Source organism: Festucalex cinctus, chromosome 17, assembly GCF_051991245.1.
Source record: "Festucalex cinctus isolate MCC-2025b chromosome 17, RoL_Fcin_1.0, whole genome shotgun sequence".
NCBI lineage: Eukaryota > Metazoa > Chordata > Actinopteri > Syngnathiformes > Syngnathidae > Festucalex > Festucalex cinctus.
The window spans coordinates 14,237,111-14,264,802 of NC_135427.1; the positions used below are offsets into that span (position 1 = coordinate 14,237,111).

The 27,692-nt window shown below is 40.0% G+C and overlaps 1 protein-coding gene across 1 annotated transcript in view; it reads right to left on the bottom strand.

Moving 5' to 3' along the window:
* The window catches only part of ngfrb (nerve growth factor receptor b), a 27,824-nt gene extending 163 nt beyond the window's left edge, over positions 1-27,661 (bottom strand). Inside the window, exons 1-6 of the mRNA XM_077502319.1 lie at positions 27,368-27,661; positions 20,497-20,647; positions 15,058-15,420; positions 4,760-4,991; positions 4,102-4,262; positions 1-3,464 (exon numbers count right to left, since the gene is read on the bottom strand). The exon at positions 1-3,464 is cut by the window's left edge and continues 163 nt beyond it. Of these exons, the coding sequence (XP_077358445.1) occupies positions 3,133-3,464; positions 4,102-4,262; positions 4,760-4,991; positions 15,058-15,420; positions 20,497-20,647; positions 27,368-27,421 (1,293 nt within the window). The 5' untranslated portion in view covers positions 27,422-27,661 and the 3' untranslated portion in view covers positions 1-3,132. The remainder of the gene's footprint in view (positions 3,465-4,101; positions 4,263-4,759; positions 4,992-15,057; positions 15,421-20,496; positions 20,648-27,367) is intronic.
* Between the last annotated feature and the right edge of the window lie 31 nt (positions 27,662-27,692).

Genomic DNA, 27,692 nt, shown 5'->3' on the forward strand with positions numbered 1-27,692 from the left:
CTGGACTGTACATTTTCAGCTACATAAGCGCTCCCCTCATTTCAAAAATCAGGACGTCGTCGTCTTCACGTACTGTACAAGTCAAAACAAAAACAAAAATACTGCCCAGAGTAAAGTATCCGCTCACAGTTTCCCACTGAAACGTTCTAGTAATACACATGCATACAGTGTTGTTGATATTTGAATTTGTATGTTGGTCTTTAATACCTTTCCTAAAAAAAATCAAATCAAATCAAGATAATTGATCTATTTACAGAAACACAACTCTTACGAAAACATCCCAAAACAAAACTGTACAACATCAAGAAGCCCTGAAATAGTCGCCAGGCACTTGCGATGTAAAACAGACAAACGTAATGAAATGACACGTTTAAGTGCGACAATCAACAGAACGACATTCAAACTCATTCGCTGCCATTGACGGCCGCAGACGTCAAAAGATCCGTTTTCGGCTAGGCTGGCGGTGAACGAGTTCAAAGGAAATGGGAATACCTTCATTTTTAGTAACATTTGCTCCTTCAAATAGAACCAACCCCTCCCAACAAAAAAAACCCAAATATTCTGAAATACATTTTAATGTTTTTTTGCTGTGGGCAGCAAAATTGACAAGTTGGTCAGTGATACCCTGAGAAAGGACGTGGAGAGGAGTGGGAGGAAAACCTGCATTTTTTTTTTTTTTTTTTTTGCATCCCGATTACGTGTGCATTAGTTTTGTAGCTTGCTATACTGTATGCATGCGACATTATGTATGTATTTTAAAGAAATTTAAACCAAATGCCCGTCCCTGTTTTACTGTACGTCTGCAAATAGTTGATAAGAGGGTATACATTTGATTGATAATACATGAAATCATATAGAATCCGTTTTACATAAGGTCACTTTTAATACTCAATGACGGAACGCCACACTTATACATAGGTGCTGCTGTTTTTGTTAGCAATGTAGAACGTATGTAGAAATAATAATGTTTACGAACTAATCACATTTACTTTTTGGCGGGTGAATGGGAGATATCAATTTGAGGGAGGCGTATAAGGGCGCCCTCTAGCAAGAAAGATGAAAGATTCATTGTTCAGTTGTATTTAACTTTTAGTTTCAATCCATTTTCATTTAAGAGTTAATCATTTGTTTTAAAGTTTTTAATCACAAATTAACTAATGTATCTTAATTGAATTACGGTTGTCACTATAAAATATTTTTTGAATTGATTATACTATCATTTATTCCACCGATTGATCGGTGGACACCTCATTTTTCAAGTTTGTTTACCGGTACTCTCAAAATTCACCTGGGCTATGAAAAAATTTGGGCCGAATGAGTGATTCCCAGTGCGGTCGTAGTACCACTCGTAGTATGGGAGCTCCCTCTAGTGGTATGGGAAAGAATCAGTGCCTAAGCATAGTTCAACTTTTAGGTTTAATACGTTTGTATTTCATCTTTAAGAACTGCTTGTTTTTAAACGTGTATGTAGGTGCATTGCAATTAAATTTTTATCGATTCAATGTTGAAGTAGTTTTTGTGCATAATGTCACAGTGGCTTACAATAATATGAATTGTACGTATTGGTAATTCAAAACTCTTGTTTTGAAAGAGCACTTTACTGTATATTAATGTTGGTCATGATTATTGATACTTGGTAAGCTTAGTATTTTTTTTTTTAGGTTGTTAGTCATTTGCCTTGAAATGTACATGGTATGTTTTCTATACTAAATTCATGCATGATTACATACAGGAAGGCCCAAAAGTATTTGGACAGTGACACAATTTTCATGATTTGGTCTCTTGCATTCCACCACATTGGATTTAAACGGAAACAACTACAATGGAATTGAAGTGCAGACTTTAAGCTTGAATTCAAGAGGTTGAACAGAAATATATGATTAATAAGCATGTAGGAATTGTAGCTATTTTTTATATAAATGCTCCTTATTCGAGGGGCTCAAAAGTAATTGGACACATAAATTGAAGAATATTCCACTTCTTTGCTAGTTCTCATCTGTCCAAAGAATGCTGTTCCACACCTGGACTGACTTCGTCAGGTGTTTTTTTGGCAAAGTCAATTCTTGCCTTTCTATTTTAGAGGCTGACGAATGCTTTGCGCCTTGTGGTGAATCCTTTGTATTTACTCTCATGATGTCTTCTCTGTATAGTAGACTTACGTACTGATGCGCCTACTTCTTGGAGAGTGTTCTTCACTTGAGTGGATGTTGTGAAGGGGTTTTTCTTCACCATGGAAAGGATTCTGTAATCATCCACCACTGTTGTTTTCCATGTATGTCCAGGCCTTTTTGAGTTCACAAGTTCACCAGTGCATTTTGTTTTTCTCAAAATGTCCCAAACTCTTAACATTTCTGCTCTCTTTGATGTTTTTTTTTTTTTTTTTTTTTTGTCAGCCTCAGGATGGGCTGTTTCACCCATTTTGAGAGCTCCTTTGACAGCATGTTGTGTGTTCACAGCAAAAGCTTCCAAATGCAAATGCCACACCTAGAATCAACTCCAGACCTTTTAAACTGCGTATTTGATGACAGGTTAATGACGGAAGGGCCCATGTTTTTATAAGCGGTCGAGAAAATGGATGGATGGATGGATGGATTTTTTGCAGCCTTCTGAGTCAATTGTGTAATGACTTTTGGTCCCCTGAAAAAGGGTATGGATATGTTTTTGTCAACAGCTAAAAGAACAAAACTTGTGTCACTGTCCAAATACTTTTGGGCCTAACTGTATTGCGAGTGGATGTGTTACACGTGATGACTAAAAGTTCAACGACCTTCAACGTCCGTGATCCATATCGTGGCTTTTGTGGACTATTCCTGGGTGAAGAGGTCCATTTAGAAAGAATCCAAACATCCTCCCCTGAGCATGTCACGCTTGCGAGAATCCAGACCTCTTGGTTGAACGGACGCTTCATCCGCTAGGCATTTTTCGAGGTGAAAATGTAAATATTGGCGCTTGTCATTAGTCAGCTACAGCCTGGAAGTCTTGAACACGTCTTTGGTACATTTGCGGCTATTCGAGAGCCAGGAGTAAAAGGTTGCAGAAATCAGCTTTTATCCACTTTTGGGAATGATTGCAGAGCGAACCAGTAAAGCTAATATATCCTTCCATGTTCGGGCAAAGGCGGCTTCGTCTTAGTTACACAACCGAGGTGGCGGTGGGCTTGGGAGCGGCTGGGGCGAGCGCCAAACTCTGGGCGACGTCGTCGCGGTTGATCTTGCGCAGCGCCGTGCGCAGCGCGTCCACGCTGGCGCAGTCCTTGCCAGCCCAGTCGGACAGGAGCGCGCGCACCGGGTGCTGGTCCTGGCGGAAGGCGGCGATGCGCTCCTCCTCGTAGCCCAGCAGGCCTGCCAGGTTGCACCAGTCGTCCTCCACGTTGCCGTCGCCGCCACCGTTGAACAGTAGCTGCTCCACCTTGTCCCTGGTGTGCAGAGGCAGCAGCAGGCAGGGGTCCTCTGCCATCGTGACCACTGCCGCAGCAAAACGTACAAAAAAAGATTCGGCCGTTTACAACACTTGTCATCACAGACTTGACTGGAGTCGAATTTAAGTCACTCGGCTACTTTCATGAAAGACTCGACTCACTTAAAAAAACGATTATGTCAAAAATAACCCGAATTGGGTCCCGAAAGAAGCCGACCAAACTGCTTGGGTTAATTAATTTAACATAAAAGTTAGGTCAACTGAATAACCCACAAAACAACCCAAAAAGTGGGTTTTGAGTTATTGTTTAGACACAATTTTTTGGTTTAAATGTGTAACCCAAAAAAGTTGGATCGGTCACAAAAAAAAAACGGAATTGTTTTATAATTAATAAAACAAAACAAAAAGAGGCAAAAAAAAAGTAAAAACAATAAAAAAAATAGTATTATTTTATATATTAAAAAAACTAATAATAAAATAAAAACACAACCGCCCAAAAATTTGTTTTGTAAAAACAAACAAACAAACAAACAAAAAAAACATAACCCCCCCAAAAATATTTGTTTCCATATTTGGTTGGTTGTCAAAATCAATAACCCACAAAACAACAACCCAAACAATTGGTTTTGGAGTATTCTTTTGGTTTAAATGCATAACCCGAAGTTGAGATCAGGTGTTGGTTACCTGTATGCGTTTGGGTCTGGCCCAGCTGCTCCTGCAGACTCTGGCTGTCCACCGAGATGCCGCTGTCACTGTGCAGTTTCTCGCCCTCGGGTGACGGCGTCTGGTTCTGGTTGGACGTGCAGTTGTTGGCCTGCTGCTTGTTCTGCTTGCAGCTGTTCCACCTGCACGAGGTGGAGGAACAAGTCGGTGTGACGCCAGCCTTTCCGCTATGTGAGCATATTGTGCATTAATATACAACACTGAGCAGCAGCAGGGTGCACCCCCAGGAGAACAGATGAGTCAGTAAATATGTAAGGTCAGAAATTGTGACATGGTTGTTTCCCAAATTTTGGAAAAATCTTACCTCCACCAAATAAAATGTCACAAAGAAGGTCTTTTTAGAAGTACATTGCATGCTTGAACCTCCTGTATGGGGTCCAGTAAGCAGATTTGAAAGTGAATGTCAGGTAATCATGTTTGCGAAAATACCAAACCCAGTCTAGCCTGCCCCGTGCAGATGTAATCGCATCTACTGCTAGACTTGCATTGGGCATATATTCACAAAGATACTTTTTTTGTAGTAATAAATAACATTTGATATTTTTAAAGGTGCCCGGTGCCTATACGTTTTGCAGTAGACATTTAACTACATAATGCAGCAAATAATCCCTTTGCCCACCTCTTGAAGACGATGAAGGCCACGAGGCCGACCACGACGGCCGCCAGGACCGAGCAGTAGACGGGGATGAGCTTGTCGTTCAAGCTCTGGTAGATGCGTTCGTGGGAGTCGCCGTCAGTTGTGGTGGCGGCGGCGCTGCTGTCTGTCGGGCCGTCCGACGGGGGGCCGTCTATGGAGAAGTCGTCGTAGGTGGCCTCGGTGAACGGCGTTGGCGACACGGGGGGATACTGCACTGTGAGGCGAAAAAAAGAGCAACGGAAAGGAAGGATTTGTCAACGGCAGTGATAAATTGCGATATAGAGAATGAATATATATATATAATTACAAAATTTATTATTATTAAATTATTAATTTATTTACATTTTTCATATTAATTACTAATTAATTTTAAAAATACATATTATTATGTATAATCACAATTAATTATTTTTTGTATATATATGTCACATCATATGATGATGTTGATGTACCTAATATTTAAAACGCTGTGTGTATGTTACATCCCTCATGGCGTGGTCATCCCTCCACCTCCCCAGAGGACCATTAAAGGAGCAACTTGCCACATCAAGTCCAGCCATCTCCACTTTAGCCGTCCATTATCGGCGAGCGCGCGCGTTTGTGGGAACCTCGCCACCTCGTCACCTACTTTACTGTTACTCAACGGCACCGACAACAGGAAGTCATGCCGAGGAACGGGGAATAGGCACCTCGAGAGAGCGGCTGAGTGCCGTGACGAGGCGAAAAACATTTCAAATGTTATTTAGATGGATGCCATGTGGCGAGCTTTTAGCCGGGGCCCGGAATTTTGATAAGTGAAATGTAATACGCGATCAATCCTTTGCTCTTTAAAACCATTGATTTCTCGAAGATCACTTGAAAGGGTTGGTCACTTTTTTGGGTGTACTTTATAAATACGAAAAAAGTACATTTATTTTGTGCGTAAATAAATACACCCTTCATAATGTTTGTAAACAATAGCCGTCAGGGTACTTGTGGGTGGCAGAACTTGGGATGGAAAAAAAAAAAAAGACGACTTACACCGCTTGATAGGTACTGCGGAAACACAAACGTCGTCTATGTTCGGTGCTCTTCCCACCCGGAAGTGACGTCGGCTCCAAAAGGTCAATAAAAGTCTTGCGATCCACTGCAGTGTATTGATTTCCCTCCCGTTTCACCGTCTCTGTCCTTTTTGCCCACTTGAAACCGGACACCAATCTCTGACAAAGATCCTCTTTGTTCCGCACGATAGCCCACTCCCACCACCCGCAACCCTCTCTTGGCATTTTACTGTCTCTTGAACAGACTTTTTCTTTCCGAACAATCGCCGGCGCTCGTTTGGCGGCTCTCTGCTTTCCAAAGGCAGCCTTTCAAAGGTGGTAACTCAATCCGGTTTGTGTCCAGTCCGCCTGGTTATGTCCTTTTATTCGCTTATCTCTGCACCCATTTTGATCTTCATATGTCAAAGATGAAAAGTTTAAAAGGGGCCCAAAAATCATAATAGTCTGATCTAGGATGGGGGTTCCCCTCACCTCCCCACCTTTGCTAAATTCACGTTTTGAGAGTGTATCGACTTTTCGACTTTCTTTAGTAGCTTAAAACTAACAAGGTCTTGATAAAAGTACCGTAATTTCCGGACTATAAGCCGCGACTTTTGCCACACGCTTTCAACCCTGCATCTTATACAATGATGCAGCTAATGCATTTTTTCTCACGGCCGCCAGGGGCGCTTATTTCATTTTCATGACTTCCTGGGAGGCTTTGTTGTATTCAGCCAGAATACAAATTGTGATTGAGATCACAAAAGCTGGAAGAAGTGCAACGCCCAATTCACACTGGCTGCGGAATGTTTTCCGTACGGCGGCCATACGGACTCCGCAAGGATAGAATGCATTCAAGTCTATGTGTCACGTCACACCAGCTGCGGTGCATCAGGGTAAATCCGGTATTTTTCAAACTAAAACAGTTTGCGAACCCGTTTTTTTGAGAGGGAAGCTAGCTAACTACATTAGCAGGACTTGAGTTGGGCATTTAAGACAAAAAAATCAGCTCAGAATAAATGAAATATGAAATAACACTATTTAATCACAAAACATACTTAGCCATGGTAGAAGTCCCAGAAACAATGTCCAAAAAACATATCGATGTGACAACAGGCAAGCGTGGCTATTGTTTACAAAATAGGACTCTATATACACGCGATTGTTATCAACTCTCCAGCGTGAACCCCACGTGATGTTGTGGTCTGGCGGGTGCAGATTTCCGGACATGCAACGCACGCGGTGTGAATTGCTGTCCATGCGGTAGCTGTGCGGAAAACGCACCGCGTCCTTTCCGCAGTCAGTGTGAATTGGGCGTAACTGACAAAATAAGCAGTAGGAGCGGATGACTTTTAAAAAAAAAAAAAGGAAAAAAAAAGAACCCTTAGGTCTTGTATTTACTAGTAGGAATTTGTCTGTGAAATTACCGGAATACCACATGGGTCTCTAAACCAACCATTATATTGCCCATTCAGTTTGTGTCTTTCTTACAAGTGATATTTGAGTGAGAATGAATGAGTGAGCATGTGTGCCGACACGTTTGGGGTGTTTAGGAGTGATGCTTGGTCCCCACAAAACATGATAACCAAGGTGTGTGGCAGCCACACCTGACTCATACCTCCATCTTTGAAGCAGATGTTGCTCCACTTTCAATATATACTGTACTTACAAGCCTAATGTTTATTATTATTATTATTATTATTATTATTATTAAATGCTGTTCCACTTGAACGCAGCAATGTCGCAACCTGCCCGGGCTCCGCCGACAAAATGAAAAATGAACCAATTAGGAATAATCCCGTCACTTTGCTGTTTTCACCGCAGTTGCTTCCTTGCATGATTCCCCCTGATCTGATTTTTCTTTGTGTGTGTGTTTGAGCATGCGCTCTGCGACAAAATGCAATCAGCGCTCGTGGAGGTCAAGCAGAGAAACTCGAGCGCGCAGAAGAGTAACTCCATCGCTTTTATCGAGCGGAGCGTGTTTTCCAGCATCTGTTCTTTCACGCTTTGCTGTCTTTCTCCATCTCTCCAGTGGGCACACTTTTTTTTTTTTTTTGGTGGCCTCGTCTTTGGCAGAGATTTTGTTCAAATCATCAGTTTATGTATTTGTGTTTGGTGTAGCATAGTAGAGAGGTTCAACTCTTGTCTCCCTGTCCTTGTGTGGCTTTTCGCTGACTTCTTCCGAAAAATGTACTAGTTAATTGAAGACTCTTAAATGTTTCTGTTTGTCTCTTAAATAAAATATTTCATATTTTGGTATTTTTACAATAATATTTAATAGGGGTGTCAAAATTTGTGCGGTAATTTCGAGTTAAGGCTGGTCGATAATGGGGAAAAATAATAATCACGATTATTTTGGCATTAATTGAAATCACGATTATTCAAATGATTATTTTTTGGGGATACTTAACTCATTGAGCCATTTTCAGCAAGTGGAAATTATTATTATTATTATTATTTTTTAAAGGTATTAATTGTACATGAAAAATAATGACGTTATCACATTAATTCTGGACAAAATATTAACTTTTTATTGCTGAAAATAGCTCAATTAATGAAGTATCCCTTTAAACATTTAAAAATATTAAGACAAAAAAATAGGAATACAATTTTAATTAAATTCTTTGAAACACTATAATTATGCAAGTTCCTTTGTATGGGGAAAAAAATATTAAATTAGTTTTTAATTTTTAAAAAGTAGCAAATGTAGAAATTTAAAGAACTCAAAAATTAGTATTAATAATCTCGCTGTTGTTGTTTTTTTTTTTTTTATGATTATACCGATTTTGTAATTGTAGAGTGTAATAATTGAAAGTGTAATTGGATTTTGATGAATTGGACAGCCCTAATTTTTAGTTTCTTCAACACCACTAATGCAATGCGTGCAATTAAAGACCAATTTCCTGTACTTGGAAAGCCTGCACTGGGGGAATTCCAGTCGCAACCCAGCAGACATTTAGCAGTAATACATTTAATAATAATGTATATATTTGTGGAGACTGGGGTCAAGTTGTATTTTACAGTTTTAAAAATGTGCAGAATTTCACAAGTTATTTCATGCTAAAGATTAGATACCTCTTAACTCATTCACTCCCGGTGACAAGTATACTTGTCAATTCTAATTTTTTAGAGTGGGGATAGATGGGGGAGAATCTGATTATGCTCCACTGTAAATGTCAAACTTGGAAACAACTTTACTGATGCCCAACCACGGGTAGATGACATTATTGCCCCATTTTATACGAAATAAACAGTTTCAGAGTCAATGGGAGAAATGGCTGTATTTTGGCAAACCTACATTTTTCTACTGTCAATTATAAAAGCACGGGACGGGGCAAAAAGTATTCTATTCTATTCTGTCATTTGGTAGATTCGGCTTACATATAATTATTGAACGTAATATTGCGTGGGTATTGCAAATTTTGAAATTTTCTAAAATGGCTGGTAGTGAGAGTTTTTAATATGGAAGGAAAAATGCACTGTGCTGTCACCAACATCTTACAAACGCAATTATGGCATCTAGTGGCAAAAAAATGACCTCAACACAAATCAATATCACACGTTTTTTTTTTTTTTACAGTACAGTACATCTTTTTAATTTTAAATCAATTTTATGTATTATTATGAAATTACTGTATCTATTAGTTTAATATTTTAATTAACGAGAGTATGAAAACTTAAAAAAAATATTGTACATTTTGAACAGATACAATTTGTGATTAATTGTGAGTTAATTTTTGAAGCAATGTGATTAATTACGTTTCAAAATTTTAATCACCAATATTTAAATATAATTATTATTTTAGATGTACCTGTGGCTAGGAAAAAAAAAAAAGCATGAGGAGTCTCGGCCTCCGAAATGTTGAATTATCATGTCGTACGACGGCACGAGCCAGAGTGCAAGTGTCGCGCTCGACTTTGGACCCGCCGAACATCACCTCCCAAAAATGTCGTTTTCTCCACAAGGGGACGATTCAAGCGACAATGCTCATAGTGTGCAGCATGGGGGGAACTTATGGGGACCGGAGTCAGAGGTGGCACAAGTCTGTCGAGGCGCACAATAAGCGACTGTGCCGTACAAAGATCAGCAGTCTGATGGCCTTGGGCCCACTGGGGATTGATTCCTCCCGGTTATTGATGTGCTAATGTTGTGGACACACTCAATCCGGAATTGTCCGTGGCATTTTACTTTTGGCATTTGGCTTTCTTTACGTCAGCCATATCCTAATGGGCAGCCCCCAACAACACTGCCAAACTCAGGAACTTCCTCCTCCTTCACCCTTTCAATAAGCAAATTGACTTTTCACACTACAACACTAATGCTATTTATTCGTTAGCATGTGTATGACGTTTTGCATTGTGTGTTGGCATTAAGCTAGCAGACTTTCATAAGGCTGTTCTACCACTGCATTGTACTTTCCATTGTGTAGTATTTCAGTGTCATACTTGAGTACATGTCGCGTGTGTGCCTTGGCAGGATAGGGCAGCCAATCTCCAGAAACGACAATAACATTTAAAAAAAAAACAAAAAAAAAACGGTTACAAACAGTGCATTGAGTCGATAAGTATACGTCGACACAAGTTCAAGTGAGGCGTGAAAGGACCTTGTCAAAGGGTGGCTGGCCACGCCCATTCATGGAAGACCTCCTCAGGTGTTGACACGCAGTTACCGTAAAATCTGTCTTTGACCACACCCCTGTTTCAAGCGGAAAGCCCTTCCCGCTCCATTCATGTTGGTCTAACTCATCCGTGTAACAGTGAACGACTCATGACAGCTTTATGGCCGTCGCTACATATCAGCTTTACTGCACTGGAGGTGATTTTTTTTTTTATGAATGTAACTCTGCTTAATCTTGCGCTGCCGTGACCCGGGATTGCTCCCTGTTGTTGTCTTACTATCTCTGAGGGGAGTTTACGCTCGCATAACAGGGTCACTTTCGACCTTTGACCGAGCTCACAGTGGAGCGAAGGCGTACGTTTTGAGATTCGTATCTCGCACTCAGACCCTCCACTTAGCGATGTAGCATGACTAAGCCTCCACTTACTACACAGCAAGCAGAACTTGGCCGATAGTAAACAATTATTTTATTTCCTCACCTCGCTGAACCTGAGCTAAACATAAAACAAAGTACTGTACATGTTTGGTGTTGTTAGATTAGGCCTCTTTGACTCTTTGCTGACTTGAGCTAGGCCGTTTCGTTGCTGTGACCTTCTCCCGCCTCTGTACCCTTGCACATTTACAGTTTTTGCAAATATCAGCAAATATAATGTAATGCTTTTTAGTGCAATTTAAAACTAATTTAATGCCCACGTTCTACACACGTGCATACATATGCATACAAATATGCATGAGTTGATTGCAATTTTTAATCATAATTAATCACGAGATTTCTTTAGTTATCTCACAATTAATCATAAATTAATTATATGTGTTGTAAATTTACAATAAACTATCTTCCCCATGTTTTTCATACTCTGTGAAAAACATACTTTCGGCAGTAGGCAGGCGGACACCCTGGACTGGTTGCCAGCCAATCGCAGGGCAAATATAGTTACTAAATGCAAATGGGGTTGTTTCCTTTAATCCGATACAGTAATTTTATAGTAATTCATAAAGTTACAGTTACAGTTAAAAGGAGTGTGAAACAGTGAGTCACACACTTGTGTTGAGGTAATTTTCTGCCACTAGGTGGCATTAGTGTTTCATGTTGGACGTTCGTGACAGGAGCAGTAAATTTTTCTTTTTCAGCGCAATTGGTCTTTGGATCATGAAGAAGTTTGTGGGGAAAAATGTCCTTAAAAAAATCAGCCTCCAGCTGTTGCTTTCTGTAGGCATAAAAAGCAGGATTGAATAGGATTTCACATTCCATTATCCTCAGCAGATACTGAACTTCCTGTTTTAATCTTCTTCGTTGGTCATATTTAGACGTGTCAAACTAAAGTGTCTGCTATCAAGTGGTTGACAGTGGCATTTTTGTTGTTGTTTAAAGGGATACTTGACTCATTGGACAATTTTCAGCAGTGGAAAGTTAACATTTTGTCCAGAATGAATTTGATAATTTCATTATTTTCCCTGTACAAGTAATACCTTTAAAAAGTATTTTTTCTACTTGTTGTCGACTGATGATAACATCACCTGTGCTGAGGAAGTAGGTAACGACCAATCATGGCTCACCTGTTTTCTGGGTTTGGTCAGTAAACTGAGCCATGATTGGTGGTTACCTATTTCCTCAGCATAGGTGATGTCATCATCAGTCGACAGCAAGTAGAAAAATTACTTTTTAAAGGTACTAATTGTACATGAAAAATAATGGGGTTACCACATTAATTATAAACAAAATATTAATTTTATACTGCTGAAAATGGCTCAATGAGTCAAGTATCCCTTTCATGGCATTTCCATTTATTTCAATAACAGTAGGACCTTCAATCTAACATCAAGATATACTGCGCAGGTAATTACAAACAAACGGCGTCAATTGTGACGGCGCACTACCGGTTAGTCAAAAGGATGTTGTGGTGCCTCCACCTTAAACGCAGCCATGCCTGCGGGATCTCAAGTTACAACTTGTCATTACACAGGCGGCGGCTCACTCGCTGGCTTTCTCCACCCTCCCGACCGACTTGAGTCGCAGCCTTCGGGCCGGTGTCGTCTGACTCGCCTAATGCATACGGACGTCTGGCAGCGCTAAAGATTCGGAGGCAGCGATAACGCGAGTGCTCCGCTAAAAAGATTACGCGGGGAATAAGGAGCTCGTGATTAGGTTAGAGCGACGGATGATGATGATTCCACCCATACGCGGAGCGGGGGGCCCCCTGCGGCAAGTTCACATTCATCACGTGATGCGCCGTGTTGGTTATCGAAAGGATGTTCTGGCTCCTGACATCCTTCTCAGTGCAATCAAGTTGCATTAAAGAACCATCCTCAATGGAAGATGTTTCAAGATCTCCATTTACCTCAAATAGCCTTTCAGTCTGTCCTTTTTCCACTCAATGGGGGAACATCCGACAGCTTCAACAGTGCAGATGTGCGGTGTTGAAACTTTGGCGTTGCACGCCTGATCACAATCTTACTCAGGTATGACAATGTGGTGACACACTACAAGTATTGCGCTCCTAAACTGCGCGCTAATGATACAGCAGCACAAGTCCAATAAAACTGACGAGACACTTTTATAGGGTGAATCTTCCATGTTGCAACAAATGGCTTCCTGATACCTGAATCACAAGTTCCCGGAATGAAAAATAAACTGATGATTTTTTTCTTCTTCTTCTTCTTCTTCTTCTTCTTCTTCTTCTTCTTCTTCTTCTTCTTCAAATTCAAGACATACAGTTGGTAGGTTTACTGGTTAACAAAATGAACAGGGAGAGGAGCCTTTTCATCATGTCTGGCTTTCTTCACCTTGAATCCCGAAAGTAAGGTGGCTCGATTATAGAAAAAATAATAATCACAATTATTTTGGTAATAATTGAAATCACAATTATTCAAACAATTTTTTTTTGTACAAAACAAGAAACTGTGTAAACATTTAAAGATATTATGACAAATAAAAATATTTGAAGCGATATAATTATGTAAGTTCCTTTTGGACAAGTGACGTCCACATGCCAAACTCAAAAGGTCTCGCTGGCTCACAAGCGAGGCACAAACTATTCCCTTCAAGCCCGAGTCGGCTTCCGACTGGACTGCGATAACGGCAGCCTCTCGACTGCCACGCGGCTCATCAGCACACTCCTTTCATTGTCATAGGACAAAAGCATTGATTTAATCTGCGAGGCATCGGGTCGTCGCGGTGGCCGCTGACGGCAGCCGTGCGGAATTTGAGATGCGAAGTGCGATAGCCACAGGGTGCAGTGGTATAAAAGGAAACTCAGAGCACGGTTCATAGACGTGACCTTCCCGTAATCCCTCAACTGCCAGGAGAAAGACTCTTTGTGCGGCTCGGGTGGAGACGCGTCGCCAAAGACAGCGCGATGATCTGCGGGATGACATTTGGATCAATGACGATAGTGTCACGTCCAGATGATGTGTGTCAATGTCGATGACAAGTGTTTCCTACTGTACGTACGGTCATCGACCGCAAATATGCGCGGACATTGTTCGGATTCGTGACCTCGGACCATTCAGCCGGCGGCACTGACCCTGGTCATGATGGGATTGTGAATACAATTCAATTTTTTAATTAACCATTTGAAGCTAAACATATTATATTAAATACAAGACATTTTGAGCCCATTAAAACCCTGAAGTATATGATCTGACACATGCATTGCACGGATAATCCATTAGAGGGCAGCATCACCCAGTTGATGGCTTTTCCAGGGACTTTGCAAGGTTGCCCCAATTGAGAAAAGAGAGACAACTATACTTATAAATAGTGAGAATTAGGGCAGTGCAATTAATCAAAATCCAATTACAATTACTATTATTACACTCCACAATTACAAAATTAGCATAATCGTGAAAAAAAAGAAAAGATTATTAATACTACTTTTTTATTTTTTTTTATTTTAAAATAACTAATTTAATCAATTTTGTTTCATCCAAACAGAACTTGCATAATTATAGTGTTCTATTTTTTATTAGTATTAATATTTTTAAATGTATAAACATTGTCTTGTTTTGTACCAAAAAATAAATGATCCTATTGCACAGTGCACATGCTGCACTCCAACTTTTTTCCAAGTTTTTGCCTAAATAAATAATAATTATTATTATTATTCTAAATATAATATATATATCATATATATTATATATTATTATGAATTCAGTTTGGTCCAAAAGGAACTTACATAATTACAGTGTTTCTATTTTTTATGGTCTTAATATTTTTAAACGCGTAATCATTTTCTTGTTTTGTAGCAAAAAATAAATAATCGTTTGAATAATCGCGATTTAAATTATTGCCAAAACAATTGTGATATATATTTTGTCCATAATCGAGTAGCCCTAGTGGGAATTGTTCTCTCTGATTTTTGGAAATACTAATAATGTTATATATTTTTGACAGTTATAAATGTACAAATTTAAGGCGTTGTGAGCCGATGTATCAAATATGACACAAATCAAAAGTCAGTTGATTTTCAATTTTTGTTTGTTTGTTCAAAAGGAGCAATAATTACTCTATTTACAAAGAATCCGATTTTGTTCTCATATATTTCATTGTTCAGGCTATTATAATGATTTTTGAGAGGGTTAACTAAAAAATAACGTTGGCTCCTGCTAAAGCTGTTAGCTTCAAGGTCTGAGTTTGTCTTTACCTTGGCAGACGGTATCGGTGACGGCGGTGCAGGCCTGCAGCTGCAGCTCCTCGCCCTCATCGCAGGTGGTGCAGGGAATGCAGGGCTCGCGCGAGCTCTCCTGGTCCGAGTAGGTGTCGCCGCCGCACTCCTCGCACGTGGTGTCGTGGTCCGACTCGCAGCTGAGCAGCATGCCCTGGCCCACGGGGCACTTGGTGCACGGCTCGCACCTCTGCGACAGGTCGTTCAGGTAGAAGCCGTAGTTGCACACGCAGGTGGCGTCGTTGGCGTCCGTGCACGGCGTCTCCATGCGGAAGAGCCCCGTGCATTTCGTGCAGGGCTGGCACCGCTCCGTGTGGCTGAAGTTCTCCGAGAAGGTTTCGCCTGGTAGCAAAGGAAAGAAAAAAGGACTTTTTGGATTCTTGCGAAACAATCCTTTGCCGCATTTGACTTTAAATGCATCGTGTTTCTGCACAAATATATCTGCAGAGGATTTAATCAATATTGCATGTTTTTTTGGAATTGTATTTCAGATGGATAGAGAACTGGGAAACACACTAAATTATGCAACAGACCCATTTGTAAGAGCATCGTGCGTGCGTGTGGGTGCGACACGGAGATAAATCGGGAGACGGGCGGCCTTCTCTACCGCAGAGCCTCGATTAATGGCCGTAAATCTTTGACATTGACTTGACTACATTTGAGGTGATGGAATATTTCTTAATTAATCTCAATTTAATCCAATTTTTCTGTGATCTACAAAGCTTGTAACAGATATGTACTTAAATATATTGGAATTGACGTCAAATCCCAAAAGACAGCTATGATAGGATCTAGCACACGCTGACCCTGGCGGGGATAAGCGGTTCAAATAATGGATGGATGGACGCACAACAAAGCTGTACAACTAATCTGCTATTTGAAATCTTGTGCGCAAATTATTTTAGAGTTCCCCAACAAGCGTTCGGCAAGTAAAACTGAACGTAAAACCTACACAGTAAATTCTGTGGAGTCAATTTGACTCCATTTAGAAAGGGACCAAATAGATTCAATTTTAGAATAATATTTATACTTGGAACAGAGTAAAATAAAAAACAAAAAGTGACTCAAGGTAGGAACGGACTCACGGCCTTCAGTGTGGGAGACAGCCGATCTACTCCCTGAGCCATGCAGCTCCTGCTTTCTGCTAGTATATCGCTCATGTCAGCTGCAGCTGATTCCATGATTGCGTGGAATCTTCCTATCTCCGAGAGACAGTAGCAAACAGTAGGAGGGGCATAGCTCAGGTGGTAATGTGGTACTCTCCCAAGCTGAAAGTTGTGAGTTCGAACCTTAACCCTTGAGTGAGCTTTATTTTTATTTTTATTTATTTATTTATTTTACATTTTTTATTTTACTCTCTTCCTATGGAGGACCAAAACTGCCAAAATTCAAAATAAATAAATGACTAAATAAATAAATAAATAAATGACTAATAGTGAAAATAAAAATGAATATAAAAAAAATATAATTCGAAAATTATATTAAAAAAATACATATAAATGGAAATAAATCCATTTTTATTTTCACTTGTATTAATTTATTTAATAATTTATTTATTTATTTAGTCATTTATTTATCTATTTATGTAGTCATTTATTTAGTCATTTATTTATTTTGAATTTTGGCAGTTTTGGGCCGTACTGCCAAGTCGAAATGTTCTGTGTTTTGGGCTGGACTCCACCGTTGCAAACTGCCTGTCATTGGTCGAGTGAGCAGCTCGGCAAACAAGGAAGTCTCGCCGGCTTGCATTGGAGAGCTCCAGCAATGGACGACGATCGTGTCCACTGTCACCTCAACTTGCGACTTGAGTTGCTAGACAACAAGTGAGAGCAGACAGACTCGAACCCGAATCCTCAGTACTGGGAGGCGGACGTGCTAACCACTCTCCACCGTGCCGCCCCATGCTAATGTCATGGTTGTTAATTACACTCAACTAAGGTTCAAGGGCCTTCGTGGTTGAGTGTCACTGGACCACCTACTGCAGTGGCGGCTCAGATTAAGTGGCGAGATTTCACAGTGCCGACAGATGGAGTGTCACTCGAGATTGAACCCAAGAGCTTCTCGTCTGATGCTATCATGATATCAAATGTGGCCTCTCATTTTCGGGTGCAAACTAGCTGTCCCTTCTCTTTTACGTGGCCGAAGTTGGGGGTGGTCGGCCAGGGTTGGCTTGGCTTTGGGGGGGTTGCCCTGCTTACCAGACACACTCAGACGTGCCGCTGCCACCGCCCCCTCCTCCCCGAGTACTCACAGAGCCATTATCATAATGCCGTTCATCAATAATGCAAGTCAATACATTAATAACGCTAGCCTGGCGTATGTGTGGGGGTTGAAGCGAGGCTACAGATGGTCTTTTCCTGGCTCGGATTGTCCTCAACTTTTTGATTTGTCTTTATTAGACAACTTGTGTTAACTCATGTTTGTCAGTTCACGATCCGATTGACTTTTTGTTTTTCACGTCCTCTCGTCAACCTCACTTTACAGATAGAATGTCTTTGTTGTTGTTGTTTTTTTTTCCTTCAGGCCTCAACACAACAATGCCCATCTGTATTCATGGCACCTTTTGGATGCGTCTGCGGTTGATCATGTCTGAGCAGCTGAACTGTGAGTCTTAAGCACCGATGAGGCTGTTGCGCAATAACAGGAAGCCACAAAGAGTTGATTTCATGGAAATGGTCATTATTTTCCCCGCCACCCTTGTGAGTAAGCGGTTAAGCAAATGGATGGATGGATGGATGGATGGACAATTATTTTCAGCCAAATAGACAACCGCACTGTCAAGCATTTTTCATCATTTTGGCCATCCGGTCTGTCAGTACCTTGACAAATATATTACTGTTATGGGCACATCAACTTCTCCAGGTGCGTATCTTTTCAAAAGGCTTCAAAATGTTTTTCAAGCATATGGGATCACGTTTGTTTTTGTTTTTTCGGAAAGAAGATTTAAGTCAACAAGGAAACAGTAAATCAAGGTGTTAAAGGGATATTTAGCCCATTATCGCATCCATCCATCCATTCATCCATCCATCCATCTTCTTGGCCGCTTATTCCTCACAAGGGGCGTGTTGCAGCCTATCTCAGCTGGCTCTGGGCAGTAGGCGGGGGACACCCTGGACTGGTTGCCAGCCAATCGCAGGGCACACAGAGACGAACAACCATCCACACTCACACGCACACCTAGGGACAATTCGGAGCACCCAATTAACCTGCCATGTATGCCTTTGGAATGTGGGAGGAGACCGGAGAGGACCCACGCAGGCACGGGGAGAACATGCAAACTCCACCCAGGAAGGCCGGAGCCTGGACTCAAACCCGAGTCCTCAGAACTGGGGAGGCGGACATGCTAACCACTCCTCCACCGTGCCGCCTCCCATTATTGCAAAAAAAGTTAATATTTTGTCTATAATTCATTTGATATTTTCATTGTTTTTCACGTACAATTAGTACCTTAAAACACATTTTACAACTTGTTGTCGACTGAAAATGACATCGCAAGGGCTCAGGTAACCAATCACAGCTCAGCTTGTGAATGTCACAATGTCAAACAGGTGAGCTGTGATTGGTTACCTGAGCCCTTGTGATGTCATTTTCAGTCAACAGCATGTTGCGAAATTTGTTAGGTACTAATTTTACATGAAAATAATGAAAATGTCAAATTTATTATAGGCCAAATATTAATGTTTGACTGCCAAAAATGGCTAAATAAGTAAAGTATCCCCTTAAAAAAAATACTTCCATCCCTTGAAGGATGTCTTCTTCAAAATGGGGAAAAAAAAAGAAAAAAAAAAGTGCAATAAATTATCCCTTGACTTCTCTCACGACCTGCATCATTTCGGAATGGCGGGTTTCCTTATCTGCCACTTGACCCACATCGGTTTTGCTTTTCCCTGGGAACAGTGCAGGCCCTGGCTGTGCACCAATCTCGGCCTCTGTGGTTTGAATGAGTCCTCTTAACCTCATGGAATAAGGCAGACTCGCATATAAATAACCGCCAAGCCAATTGTTGACACAGATGTACCCTGAATGTTGTTCTGGAGCTCATCCGCCATCTTGTCTGCCTCTTACCATCTCAAAAATCCCTCCATTGTATATATTTTTTCGACAACATTTGGACCGGCTCCTGTTCTTATATCCTCTGCCGGTGCTCATAAAGCTCTCTGCCCGCTCAAGGTTCTTCACTCCCTTACATGGTAACGGACGGTCAGCTCCGATTACCAGCTGATTTCCTAACAGGCTGCCAAGTCAAGCTGAATCTTACAGCTTCGAACGCAGCTCAGAGGAATTCTGATGGAAACGCTTGGAAAAACATCCCGACAAGTTTTTTTAATTTCACGCCCAATCCCAAAATCGGAATCAACAAAATGATTGCATGATTCTGGTGTAAGTAAGCTTAATGCTAACAAACAGTGGGAAACCTCATAGACAGGCTCATGGAATTAGCATTGTTATCCAAATTCGGATGTGGGAGTGGCACAAAAATGAAACGTATCGCAATAATGCACATCACTGATAAAAGTGCAAACTCTATAGGTTGACTGCAACTGTATTTAAAAATAACATTATTCAGGTATATTTACATATGGATGTTTTTAACTATATGAATGTAAACAAGTTATATGACTTTTAACCTGTACAACTCAACTAGGAAAAATAAATATTTTAGCAAGAGGAAATAAAAAGAAACAAAAAAGATATTGTTGTTGATACAACTGGGGATCGAGGGGAAAAAAAAATCAGCTGTTCTAGTCGGCTTTTCCCAACATTTGATGCTGTAAAATCTCTCTGTCGAACATGTCAGGAAAAGCCAACTAGAACAGCATGTGTGCGCTGACTCTGATTTCACAAGACTAGTCCATCTGTCTGTTTTAGAAATCAGATGTGGTCCTTGAGCACAAAAAGTCTGCACCTCCCAGACCTAGATTGTTGGGGGTTATAATAGTTTTGGATTGTTCATTTATAATTAGTTATTTTGTTTTACTTTTATTTTTTTTAAATAAGTTAGTTTTATTTATTTTTTTAGAGCATGTTTGTTAGTTCGATTTTTTTTTAATGCATAGTTTTATTATTTTTTAAATTAGTTTTAGTATTAGTTTTATTTTCTTTCATTTGGAGTATTTGTTGGGTACAAAATGAAAAAAAAAGGTCAAAGTATGTAATAAAGTAAAAAATTCTCAATCAACTGCTTGACCTTTCTTTTGTACGGACATGCAATTTTTTTTGCATTTTTTGCTGTAATTATAGTATAGTAGTTTGCATTAGCTATTTTTATTTATTATTTTGTAAACAAACGTGTTTTTTCATTCTTAATGTCTCCGTTACTTTTCGTTAACTGTAATAACCTTCGTGCTGACATCCTCGTTTGCATCCATGCATGTGGTGCATAACGCGCGTGTGTGCGTGTTGATGAGTGTTGCTTACTATCCAGGCAGGGCGCGCACACGGGTTGTGTGGCTCCGCACGGCTTGACGACGCCCTCGCCGGGCGGACACTGCTTGCAGCATTTCCCGTCGGTGGTGTACTGGCCCGACAAGCACTCCTCCTCCTTTTTGGCCGAGGCCGCCGTCGCCGCCTGCCAATCAGCGACAGATGTCATCAAACATGTGCGAAGCAGACTGCCAAAGACGACGTGAGGCGACAGGCAGGAAGCAAATGCAAGTAAACAAACTTGATTTACAAAGTTGAGTCTTTCTCAAACTGCTGCGAGCCTCTGCGAAATATCAATGACAAAAATAGCATTCCTACAGTGTTATACTGAGTTTATAAAATTACTCAGCTTGCACGTCACCATATACATGTCTTGGCCACCAGGGGGCGGTATAATATTGACAGAATAGATTTCCCGGATTAGACTTTAGATTCGCTCGGAGGTGGTCTAAGTTGTGGCGCGGGTGGTGGAATTCGACTTTGGTGTATTTTATCAATTGGCCTCACTCCATCCCACAACGGCGCAAATGCAGGGGAATGCCCCCTTTGGTTGTTGGTCTCTGTGTACCCTGCGATTGGCTGGCAACCAATTCAGGGTGTCCCCCGTCTACTGCCCAGAGCCAGCTGAGATAGGTGCCAGCACCCCCCGCGACTCTTGTGAGGAATAAGCGGTTAAGAAAATGGATGGATGGATGTTTTGGCCCTTCTACGTTTAAAATCTACACTAATGGTCAGATGAAAGTGAACGTAATATGCTTGTGAACTGAGTGTACATTAGCAAGTAAGTGCCTCAATATATTATATTTGTACTAATTTTGATATATATATATATATATATATATATATATATATATATATATATATATATATATATATATATATATATATATATAGCAGTAATATTTATATTTTTATAGTTTTCATTCCTGTAATGTACGAAAGCACAATATTGCGTATGTTTTTTTTTGTTTGTTTGTTTTTTTACAATATTGTGACCTTTCTTTGTATTTCCCACCTCCCAAAAATATTGTATCGTGACGGTCATATTGTAATAATATCCTATCGTGATGTTTGGATATCGTTAAATCCCTAATAAACAGTAGAACGCTTTAAATCCTTTGGGTCAGCAGAGGAAAAATTATTCACAACAACACAAAAAGACACAATAAATATTCATTTGAAAAAGTTCCAAAGCAAAATGGCCGGCAAATTAATTTTAAAACAACAAATCAGAGCATTGTTTTTGTTTTTGCTTCCCCAGACAATAACACAAGACATTTGCGTGTTGGAATCCACAAAAGTCTGATACATTTTTTTTGCAAGTTTGCACAAGCACGCCTCATGTACTGTACATCGATCACATATTCGTAAGTAGCTGATTTGGGAACATTTATTGTATATTTTTGTGTATTTTACGGCTTCTTTAGCATTGTTTAAAAAATAGCATCATGACATCCAAACAAGTAACTGAATCTGCTGACACGGTTGTAAACGATTCCCCTTAAGTTAACAAACGTTTACGAACAAATTGCAGCGGAGCTGACTCGTGCCTCCAGCGCACGAATGCATTCCTCCACCTTCAAGTGTTTTTTTTTTTTTTTTTGACAGCACGGGATATTTGTGTGTCACATACGAGGTTACGCGCGCGCGTGTTTTGGACGCCGCCCCCACTTTTACTTGCGGCACAACTCGTTCTCCGGGGCCAACCTTGATAAAAGATGCATCAGCCGTCTGCCTCGTAAGGCCAACGGACGAGTGATTTGTTTTTTTATTGCGACGGTTTGCTCGTGAGGCCGATTTATGCAAAAGGGTCACAACATTAGGTACACTTACACAATCTCTTCATATTGAGCACAAGTGACGTCTTATTTAGACAGCAAACTGAATTTGACACAGTGCACGCGTGCACACATCGATGTAAGTAAGGGGTCGTAAATCGTCAAGCTTGAGGTGTGTGCGGAATGTTGCCGATGGAACATCATGTGACCCCCTCGGGCTCATGCTAGTCAGCTGGCAGGTAGCGTGTAGGCGTGTGTGTTAAGTGAATAAGTGACAGTTAGAAAGTTGGGCCTCTTTACAGGATGGAAAAACATTATTTGAGCAATGGTCTCCATTAGGGATGCACGAAAATGCTATTTTCAGCCGATACCGATAAACCGATAATTTAGAACGTGCTGATGTCGATAACCGATAAGAAGGTCGATAACTGCTTTGCAAAATGAACTTGAATACAAATATACTTTGGAGTCATACTATAAGTCTAACATGTACAAATGCATTGAAACGTTGTGTACAACTTTCAATGTATGTAAAGCACCATGAAGCTGAATTTTATTGATATGAGCCACAACAGATGGACCAACATGGCATGTCTATTATTATCGCCGGGTTTCTTGATTATCTGTTTTATCTGTATGAAATCAAATTGATTGATAATTGCTAATAATTTTCGTCGAATTTCTTTATTATCTGGTTTATCTGTTTGACGTCAAATAGATTGATAATTGCCGATAATTATTGGTGAATTTCTTTATTATCTATTTTTTCTGTATGACAATAAATTGCTTGATAATTGCTGATAATTATTGGCAATTTTTTTTATCATCTGGTTTATCTGTATGATGTCAAATTGATCATTGCCGATAATCATTGGCAAAAAAAAATTTATTTGGTTTATCTGTATGACGTCAAATTGATCGATAATTGCCGAACATTATTGGTGAATTTCTTTATCTGGTTTATCTGTTTGACGTCAAATAGGGCGATAAATTGCCGATAATTTTCTGTGAATTTCTTTATCTGGTTTATCTGTATGACGCCAAATAGATTGATAATTGCTGATAATTTTCGGCAAATTGCTTTATTATCTGTTTTTCTGCATGATGACTAATTGGTTGATAATTGCCGATAATTCTCTGCGGATTTCTCTATTATCTGGTTTATGTGTTTGATGTCAAATAGGTCGATAATTGCTGATAATTATCGGCCAGCGATATTATCGTGCATCCCTAGTCTCCATTATAGCTTGAAAACCAGTATCTGGGTTTTGATGTTGTATGTAGGTTTCCTTTCCGACACTTGAAGTGTCAAGTTAAGCAAAAGACGTGAACACACCACATAGAGGACGTTAGCACAAACCCGCCGCCTTAACAGTTAGCACGCTGATGACCGCGTCATCTGTTTGCCGGCCCACTAAAGAGCTAAAGACAACACGGCAACGTCAACCGTCAGCACGCGAGCGTCAAAAAGCCTCGCTTGTGAACAAACCTGTTCCTGGATATTTGAGTGACACCTTTGAAACGACGCCAAGTCCCCGAGCGCTTTTAATTTCATCCCCTTTTGACCCTTGTTTGCTCCTTCGGTGCTTCCTACCACCGGAGCTGCCTCATATACCTGCAGGGGTGTGGGTGCAACTCCACCTAGCAGAAGCACACTATACTGTATATGTGATAGTCATCATATTTTGTCAACACTAATATCACTATACGGCAATTAAAGAAGACATGTTATGTGTTTTGTTTTGTTTTTTCACCATTTACAACAATTCCCACTTCCCAGATGTCTTCATAACATAAGTGCGGCATGATTTTATCAAAATACCCCACGGGCCAACAATTGTAACAATAACAATAATAGATTAGATTTATATAACACCTTTCAAGGTATTTAAAACGGTGGGAGCACCGTGCTAGCGTAGGAGTAGCTAGCTGAGTCAAGGTCAGACACGCAAGGGAGTCTCCTTGAGGGCTTGACGTAAGAGAAAGAAGAGTGGTAGACTTCCCAGCGAACGGTCTGGATCGCTGGTGACAGTTTTTGAAGTTAACGGCGAATCGGTTGCCAACGGCTCGTTGCTTAACGTAAAAGTCATCATTGGATTAGTTACGGACACATTTTTACCGCACATTCCTTATCATGGTGGAACTGGATCGTTAATTAGTGCGTTTATCGCAGGGGTTTTATTCCATATCGAACCTGCGACAGGTGCAAATCTACGATATAGCTAGCTAAGCATTCTTGGTTCCAACTTTTTTTTTTGGTCACTCCCAGTTGAAGTTTACTGTAATACTGACACAAGAATTACAGTTATATACTGTATTTATGCACCAAAATGTTCAAGCAAACAACGGCGGCTTAATGCTAACATAATGTTTAAATAAAATGCCATAATGGAAACTAGACTCAGTGCAATTTCTGGAAAAATTGCGTGGGAATGCTGAAAGCTGAATGCTAATAGCTGAATGTTTATGAAGTAAATTGTAATAAAGTTTTAATTGAAGTTGAAAGGTAAATGAATAAAAATAATTGAGCAGTATCACAGAGCTGGTCATGATGATAAGTTGTATGTATGGAAGTGGGCGTGGAAAGTTGGACTTAGAAAAGTTCAATGTCAGTCCCGTTGGAAATGAATGGCGAAAAGTTGATCTTTCACGTGAAATTGTGTGAGTACTATAAGTAACGTGGAATCAGACGATATATACCTCGGAATGCGTGAATGTTTGAAGCAAGTTGAAATTGGAAGTATTATGTGGAAGTTGTTTTTTGGTAAAAAAAAAAAAAAAAAGTGAGGAGAATAAAAATCCAAATAACATATGTGGGAAGCTTTCAGCATTCCCACAATTAGCATACGTTACAGTCGTTATAAACCTTGAAACACTCTTCTGTGGGAAAGGCTAACAAAACAACAAAAATTGTCGAAGATTTAAAAAAAATTTTTTAGCTGGTTTTAGGACAATTTTGTTTTGCTGAATCAAGTCAAGTTTTTTTTTTTTTTTTTTTTTTTTTTTTTTTTTTTTATACATTTTTGTATGTATGGGTATTTTATTTTTATTTTACTACAAAATTACTTCTCTAATTAGAAATATTAAGAAAAACAACCAATAATGTCACTTTTCAGTCTATTTGGAAGGAAAATCAGACAAAAAATAAATCAATCAATCTAGTCTTAAAGGGATACTTGACTCATTTAGCCATTTTCAGCAGTAAAAGGTTCATATTTTGTCTATAATTATTGTGGTAACTTCATTATTTTTCATGTACAATGAATAACTTTTAAAAAGTCAATTTTCTACTTGCTGTCGACTGATGATGACATCACCCGTGCTGAGGAAGTAGGTTAATGACCAATCATGGCTCAGTTTGCTGACCACGCCCAGAAAACAGGTGAGCCATGATTGTCTGTTACCTACTTCCTCAGCACAGGTGATGTCATCATCAGTCGACAGCAAGTTGAAAAATTACTTATAAAAGGTATTAATTGTACATGGAAAATAATGAAGTTATCAAATTCATTCTGGACAAAATATTCACTTTTCACCGCTGAGTCAAGTATCTCTTTAAAGAAAATGACCTGAACAAGAGAAACGGATGTGATTTTCAAATTCTGCGAACCCAACTGTGGATGATGTGAAGAAACGCACGTTTCTCAAGTACATTTTTTCGCCGTGAGCACATGAAAGCGGCCGTGCCGAGGCATCTGGACCCGTGACCTCGTCTCGGACCAATCTCACTAATGCTGCAGTCAATTTGCACTCGGAGGCACTTAACCTCGGGACCCGGGCTGTCAGCGCTTGTTAAACCATTAGAGGGCCCTTCCTTACAAGCCGGAGCTGGTTTCAATCCAGACGTGCATTCGAGATACAGAGAGAAAGAGCGAGTTATCAATATTGCATGCCTGAGTCAGGACAATGATGCATGGCCGCTGTCGGCGTGTTGAAAAACCTTGACAAACCCGCTGCGCTGTGCAGCCCTGACAAACCTGTCACCTGTGACACAGCGGAGAAATATTTATCTCCTCGCAGGAACTTTCCGAGGATCTTTAGATAAATTAGGGAGGGTCTGACATTAGCTTGGTTGAGTTTACATAACATAGAGGGGGTTAGAAATAAACATATATATATATATATATATATATTAGTGCTGGGCGATATGGCTAAAAAAAAAAAAAAAAAAAAAAAAAAAATGAAATTTCGATTTCTTTTTCAGTCATTCAGAACGTTTACGATTTTAATCGGCTTGATTCTAATAAACCCCCCCCAAAAAAATGTTTATTTAACGGTGCCATTTATTCCAAAAATAATTCCTGTGCAAAATGTTCAGACAACAATAATGTATACTGATACTCAACTCACAATAACATCTGGATGTAACAGAACAAAAGAACAGCAGCTTTTCAGAATTCAGAAGGCAAAATTCGGTTTCACGATTTGGCAACTTTCCAGTGATTCGATTTTCAAACTGACGATTAATCGAATTCATATATATATATATATATATATATATATATATATATATATATATATATATATATAAATTAGGGGTGTGAATTGCCTAGTGCCTGAATCATAGTTCACGATTCGATTCGATACCGATTAATCCCGATACGAATTTCTAAGTTGTTGTAATTTTTTTGTCACTAAAATTTATACTAATCAGTAAACACATGCACATGTACACTGTAAGATGTGTATGAAAATGTAATATTTACTTAACTGAAACTTCAGTTTTATAACGGTGAGCCACTGCATTTAATCTGTTTCATGTTTGAACAGCATTGAAATATATAATATTAGGGCTTAATGTTCCATTAATATAACATTTTCTTCCATGCTGCAGGTGTGAACCCTAACCCGAAGTAAGACGTTTTGTTGAATATTTTTATCTATCTATCTATCTATCTATCTATCTATCTATCTATCTAGTGAATAAAAGTAAAATAATATTTTTTGAACTTTAAGTACATAATTCCAACCAGTTATCATGTGCAGGTGCAACTTCTGTGCACCTTGAAGGACTTTTCTCAACTTGATCAAACAACAACAACAACAACACCACATAGTTGAACCACCCTAACGCAAAAGCTACTCACCTGTCCAAGCAGCATTGTTATTAAAATCATATTCATCCCGTAAGTCCTTCCCATCTTCTCGAGAAGGAGCGGTTCAACCGGCGGAGCCAAAAAGGTGGTGTCACGCGCTCACAGGTTTCCAATCGGAATAAACTGGGCGACCATGCTAGAAGGGAAACAAGCAAACCCTCCGCGACGTCAGACCGGGCGTCCGCAAACGCTGTCAAGTGTGCGGCTTCCACTCGGAGGGGCCCATCGGATGTTTTGCTTCCCTTGCGCGCTCTCTGCTCTTGTGACACGGGCTCGCAGCTCCGAGGCTTCCTCTCCCTTGACCACGCCCACTACA